General features: G+C 40.3%; 1 protein-coding gene across 1 annotated transcript; it reads right to left on the minus strand.

Moving 5' to 3' along the window:
- Positions 1 to 4,247: 4,247 nt before the first annotated feature.
- DEFB135 (defensin beta 135) lies at positions 4,248 to 6,106 on the minus strand. Its single transcript, XM_023551215.2, has 2 exons — positions 6,049 to 6,106; positions 4,248 to 4,423 (listed from the first exon to the last, which is right to left on the minus strand). Exons 1-2 carry the CDS (start codon positions 6,104 to 6,106, stop codon positions 4,248 to 4,250), a joined length of 234 nt encoding a protein of 77 aa, XP_023406983.1.
- Positions 6,107 to 7,147: the final 1,041 nt, after the last annotated feature.

Consider the following 7,147-nt stretch of genomic DNA (forward strand, 5'->3'; position numbering starts at 1 on the left):
AAATGCTCACAATCATTAGCCAGGAGAGAAATGCAAATCAAAACTACAGTGCAATACCATCTCACAACAACAATACTGGCACTAATCCAAAAAACACAAAATAAGAAATGCTGGGGAGGTTGTGGGGAGATTGGAATTCTTATGAAATGCCAGTGGGAATGTAAATGGTACAACTATTTTGAAAAGCGATGTGGCACTTCCTTAAAAAGCTGGAAATAGAAATACCTTACGATTCAGCAATCCAACTCCTCAAAATATACCCTAGAGAAATAGAGCCATTCCACAAATATGCACATCCATGTTCATTTCAGCAGTATTCACAATAGCAAAAAGATGGAAACAACTTAAAAGCCCATCAAAATATGGATAGATAAGAAATTTCGATACATGCACACAATGGAATACTATGCAAGAAGAATGATGAATCTGAAAAACATCTCACAACATGGATGAATCTGGAAGACATTATGCTGAGTGAAATAAGTCAGTCACAAAAGGACAAATATTGTATGAGACCACTGTTATAAGAACTCAGGAAAAGGCTTACACATGGCAAAAACATTCTTTGATGGTTACGAGGGTGAGGCGTGAGGGAGAAGGGGAATTCACTAATTAGATAGCAGACAAGTGTCAACTTCGGTGAAGGGAAGGACAACACATAATATAGGGGGAGTCAGCACAACCTCACCAAAGCAAAAGCATAGAGGTTTCCAAGACACATCCAAACATTTTGAGGGACTGAGCTGCTGGATCTATGGGCTGGGGACCATAGTCTAGGGGACATCTAGATCAATCGGCATAACATAGTTCATAAAGAAAATGTTCTACATCGCACTTTGGTGAGTAGCGTCTGGGGACTTAAAAGCTTGAGAGCGACCGTCTAAGATACATCTATTTGTCCCATCCCATCCAGAGCAAAGGAGAATGAAGAAAACCCAAGACACACACACAAAGAAAAAAAAAGGAAGGGCACTATTTATTGGTTGTCCTAGATGAGGAAGTACTACCTAGTCCAACCTGATTTACCCCTGTCTTTGTAAGAGTCAAGAGTAGAGTTTGGTGTCAAGACATAGTCTTAACAGGAAGGACATTTCCACCATAACAGCCACAATGGCTTCTCTAAAGCTCCAAACTTTGATAGTTTCCCCTTTCATGTGTTTGCCTATCAGAAGCAAATCTATTCTTCCTCTTCTCTCTCTGCCTTATTGGAAGCAGCGCTTCTCTCTCATTGGCTTAATTCCTCCCAAAACCTATTCAAAGAAGAAGACAGCTTATTCATTATTAACTTGACTGTTTTTATCTTGCTTATGGTGAGAAAATTTAATAGAACTTAAGAATTAAAACATTTTTATGGTCTAGTCATACAAAAAAACCAAAACCCAAGCAGTGCAAAATTTCTCTAACTGTGCATATAGACCACAACATATTCAATATTTAAACCTGAATATTTTAATATGACTTTTCCTTTATTATTTCCCATGTCAAATAATGACTAGTGTCCCTCAGTAGGTTCCCAAGTAGAAAAATTTAGACAACCCAATATAAAAATGGGTGGAAGTCTTGAACAGGTACATCACAAAGAAGGATATCTAAATGACTGATAAACATGGGAAAAAGTGCTCAGCTTCATTAGTCATCAATGAAATGCAAATTCAAATCACCACGTCATCACTAAAATAAAAAGGACAGAAAATACCAATTGTGAACAAGGATGTAAAGCAATCATAACTCTCAGGCACCCTGGGTGGGAGTATAAATTGACACAACCAACTTGGAAGATAGTTTGGCAATATCTACCAAGACTGAATGTATGCATAGCCTTTGTTGTTGTTGTTAGCTGCCATCAAGTTGATTCTGACTCATGGTGATCCCATGTGTGCAGAGTAGAACAGTTCTATAGGGTTTTCAAGGCTGTGACTTTTTGGAAACAGATCACCGGGTCTGTCCTCTGTGGAACCTCTGAGTGTGTTTGAAATGCCAACCTTTCAGCTAGTAATTGAGCACTTAACCATTTGTGCCACTCAGAGATTCCTATGCATAGCCTATGACCTAGCAATTCCACTCCTAGCCCACAGAAATGCCTACATACATTCATCATAAAATGTGTACAAGATGCAAATAAAAACCACAATGAGATACCATCTCACCCAGTCATTACTGGCACAAATCAATAAACCAGAAAATAGCAAACATTGGAGAGACTGTGGGGAGACAGGCACTCTTATGCACTGCTGGAAAAAAAAACCCAGGGCACTGCTGGAGGGAATGCAAAATGATACAGCCATTATGGAAAATGATACGACGCTTCCTTAGAAAGCTAGAAATAGAAATACCATATGATTCAACAATCCCACTCCTAGGAATGTATCCTAGAGAAATAGTCATCACACGAATAGACATATGCACACCCATGTTCATTGCAGCACTGTTCACCATAGCAAAAAGACGGAAACAACCTAGATGCCCATCAACAGACGAATGGACAAACTGTAGTACATACACACAATGGAGTGTTATGCAATGCTGAAGAACAATGATGAATCTGTGAAGCATCTCATAACATGAATGCATCTGGAGGACATTATGCTGAGTGAAATAAGTCAATCATAAAAGGATAAATATTGTATGAGGCCACTACTGTAAAAACTCTTGAATAGGTTTACATACAAAAAGAAACAATATTTGATGGTTATGAGGGAGGGGAGGAGTGGAGATGGAAAAACGTAATAGACAATAGATAACTGGGTAACTTTAGTGAAGGGTAAGACAGTACACAATCCTGAGGAAGCCAGCACAACCTGTACAAGGCAAGGCGATGATAGCTCCATAGACACATCCAAACTCCCTGAGGATCGAATTGTGGGGCTGAGGGCTGTGGGGACCATGGTCTCAGAGAACATCTAGCTCAATTGGCATAACAGAGTTTATAAAGAAAATGTTCTACATTCTACTTTGGTGAGTAGCATCTGGGGTCTTAAAAGCCTGTAAGTGGCAATCTAGGACACTCAACTGGTCTCACGCCTTTGGGAGCAAGGAAGAATGAAGAAAACTAAGGACACAAGGGAAAGATTAGCCCAGAGGACTAAGGGACCACATCTACCACTCCACCAGACTGAGTCTAGTACATCTAGATGGTGCCCGGCTACCACCACTGACTGCTCTGACAGGGATCACAATAGAGGGTCCTGGACAGAGCTGGTGAAAAATGTAGAACAAAATTTTAACTCAAAAAGAAAGATCAGACTTGCTGGTCTGACAAGGACTAGAGAAACACTTAGAGTATGGCCCCCGGACACCCTTTCAGCTCAGTAATAAGGCCACTCCTGAAGTTCACCTCTCAGCCAAAGATTGAACAGGCCCATGGCAAAAAACAAGACTAAAGGGGTGCACCAGCCCTGGGGTAGGGACTGGAAGGTAGGAGGGAACGAGAAAGCTGGTAATAGGGAACCCGGGGTTGAAAAGGGAGAGTGCTGACACGTCATGGGGTTGTTAACCAATGTCATACAACAATGTGTGTACTAACTGATGAGAAACTAGTTTGTTCTGTAAACCTTCATCTAAAGTTCAATAAAGAAAAAAGAAAATGTGTGCAAGAATGTTCATCACAGTACTATTTACAAAAGCCAAAAACTGGAAACTGCGTAAATGACCATCTACAGTAGAATATTCAAATGAATGGTGGTATATTCCCTAACGTAATGCTATATGCCACTGAGAATGAATAAACTACAATTACATTAAACGATATGAATAAATTTCACAAAAATAATGTTGAGTAAAAGAAGACAGAAGAGTGCCTACTGCATGATTTCATTTACATAAAGTTCAAAAGCAGATACCATGGACTTATGCTCTTGGAGGTCAGGCTAGGGATTATCCTTCATGGGGCAGTGACTGGAAATAAATAGGATGTTGTAAAGTTCTGTTCTTGATCCGGCTGCCAGTTACATGGATGTGTTGAATTTGTGAAATTCTTCAAGCTGTTCACTTATGGTTTGTGTACTTTTCTGATTTATATATTACATGTCAACAAAAATTTTTTAATAAACGTTCAAGAAAGAAAAAATAAATTAATAAAAAGAAAAAATCCTGAAGACAAGGTATTTTTTATTTCCATATGAGAGACAATGAGGTTCTCTCAGTAAAGAGAAACGCAGAAGCACTAATAGATAGGCTAGAGATATTGTTTTAATGGGATAATACAACCAAGAAGGATTTGGGTTCCTGGAGGAAATCGGCAGGAGACTTCAAGTCATTGTCCCAACCTGTATAGGCATAAACTTTTTATTGATGCAGCACAGGTGTGAAGTATCACAAAAAATATGATAGAGTTCACCTCTGAAACAACTTTTCCTGCAGACACCTTTTGTTCGCCAGCATGTATTAAAAAATCTTCTTATGTATATATTTGGTCCACTTCTAACTGACAACAGAAACAAAAATTAAAGCACAGTTAGTGTTCTGCAGCGTGTTTTGCCATGGATAAATTAGATAGAAGGATATACTTTATAACTTTTTGAGAGTAAATTAGACGAAACAAAGATATCCCAAACTTAATGGCTGGATTCACCTTTTCCAGCTGCTCTTACCATATTTTCCAGGGGCCCTACTATCAGCCATTAGTTCCTATTGTCCCCACCTAGGTGAGTCAGTAATCAACAATGTGCAGGTAACTGTGTCCAGCAGATTTAGCTTGGGACTATTTGTATGGAAAGAACATTCAGAACTCAGAATGATCTCAGAAGTCTGCAGAGGCCACATACCAGGAGACATGAAGAGTCTGGGATTGCTACCCAAGGCCATTTGTGATTACCAGATTGTCAGCTTGAAGATCAGTGAACTAGAATTTTCAAAGTCCACAATTCTAGCCCTGCATTTCCAATAACATCCTGTATGACTTTTGCAAATGTCTTACTGCCTGCCATGGCTTAAGATCACAGGATAATCGAGAGCATTCCATGAGACAATGAGTGTGAAATGGATTGAAATACCTGGAGCACATACCTAAATCTACCACGAGTATTCTTCCCAGCCTTAAGACCTGGAAGACTCTGGAAGCTGGGAGTTGGGGAGGAGTGGCAGGAAGCCAGTTTAAAAGGATGAGAGTAGCTCTGAGTCATTCTACTGAATTATTGACTCTCAGTCCCTCCCATCCATGTATTAGGCCTTTGTGGAATGAACACAATCAATGTGGTATTATCAAGAACCACTGGCAAGCAAACTTATCTGCCTGGTGCCCGCTATCCCTGGAGCACCCCTATGGAGAAAAAGGAACCCAGCAGAGACACAGTGCAAAATGTCCGGACGTCCTGCTCTCCAGAGTGAGAATAGTAGTCTCAAAATTATCCTCATTTGTGGCTGTGAGGGTCATCCTAGGTTTTTTGAACATCTCATGCTTGACCTTTAATACCTTTTGAATATGAAGGTTTGAGGCAGGGGATAGGTGCTTTCTCTAGACCCCAGCAAACCACAAGCAGAATATTGAGAGCTTCCCCTTTAGTGATTTAAATGGACCCTTCTCTGTATTACAGATTTGCTGGTTTCTGTCCAGAGAACGTAAATTCTAACCCCTCTAAGTAATGTTCTATAGGATCCCATCATGCTGTGTGTTAATTTAGTAGGTTATAAGAACCAGACCTGGTTGAGAGTTCTGCTTAGCATCAAATTTGCCTTAGCTTCTAAATGTATGCAGAATTGCATGGGTAGCTGTCTTGGGAGGGCAAGTTCTAAGAGTCCCAAAGTTCTCCCTCTCATCTAAAGGTCTTTAGCTCTGCCCCACTTTTGTCAATATCATTTGTCCAACTTCCCCTGAAAATTCACAGACTCCCAGGTCAAAATCCAAAACCAATCTCTGCTCTGAAGAACATCACTTCCTGTTATGTGTCCTGAGCATCTTCTCTTTATTCCCTTGAACAGCCCAGAGAATGCATTCTGCTCCCATCCCTCCCCGTTCAGCTTCATCTGTCCAAGCTCTGCTTTTTTTCCCCATTCTTGCACACCCTTTCCCTTTACTGTTTAAAATTCCATAGAAAAGGGATTCCTTTTTACCTGGTGGAATATAGGAGAGCAAGACAAGAACCACAAGGACAAAGAACAAGCTCCTCATGGTGGAACCAATCAGCAAAGAGGCAACTGAGAGTTGCAGGCAAGTCACTCAATATGTAGTTCTCAAGAGATGGGGAGCTGCATGGCTAGTGAACCTTTCAGGAACAGGAACATCTGCTTGCTCCACTGAGCAGTCCAATGAACTAAAGTTTGGACTTTCACCTCCCAGTTAAAGTCCACTTACTGGGTACTGCTTGTGTGCTGGCAACTGAATTTACATTGTGGGAACAGCCCTTCTCTAGGTCTAGGCTCTGTTAGGATGCTGTATGTCTTCATATCTTCATTATACACCCATTTAACAAATGCCTATAGTGTGCAGAAAACTGCAATACTACCTTCTAGAACTGGCGAAATGTTTTCAATAGTGGCTTTCAACCTCACAAGGAAAAAAAAAAAACAGGCAGATATTATTCTCCCCATTTTAAAAGCAAGGACCAAAAAGCTCAAGTAGGATAAATGATTTTTCCAAGTTGATACAGATTGTAAATGCAGCAATGGAACTCACACACAGGTTTTCCCAACTCCTGCATACAGACTTAAGTACACCCAGTTCCAAAGTAACTGCAGTCTATTTAGGAAACTAAGAGCTTCCCAAAGAACATGGGTAAATCCCCATCTCACCACCAACATGAGCCTGGTGAGCACACTAAGTCTTAGGACTCCCTGCTGAGCACATGTTACATCCTACACATTATGCCAGGTAAACACTTGCTTTGACAGACTGAAGGTCAGCAGTGTTTGACAATCCACAAAGTGCCTTAAGTTTAACACCAACCTTATACGGTAGGTATAAAGAACACAAAAAATGGAATCTGAAAATCTTGGTTCTAATCTAGATTCTGCATGCATGAGCTTGGTGAGCTTTTAATAAGGCACTTACTTCACCTCTTTGAACATCAGCTTTCCCACCTATAAATTGTACACCATCAGTCCTACCTACCACAAAAATTTGTTGTGCAGTCAACTGAAGCAACCCTTGTGAAAAATTCTTTATAAAATATACATTTAAGTAACTACCAGGCCCATAAAACAGATAAAGACA

The sequence above is a fragment of the Loxodonta africana genome, chromosome 19 (genome assembly GCF_030014295.1).
Source record: "Loxodonta africana isolate mLoxAfr1 chromosome 19, mLoxAfr1.hap2, whole genome shotgun sequence".
Taxonomy (NCBI): domain Eukaryota; kingdom Metazoa; phylum Chordata; class Mammalia; order Proboscidea; family Elephantidae; genus Loxodonta; species Loxodonta africana.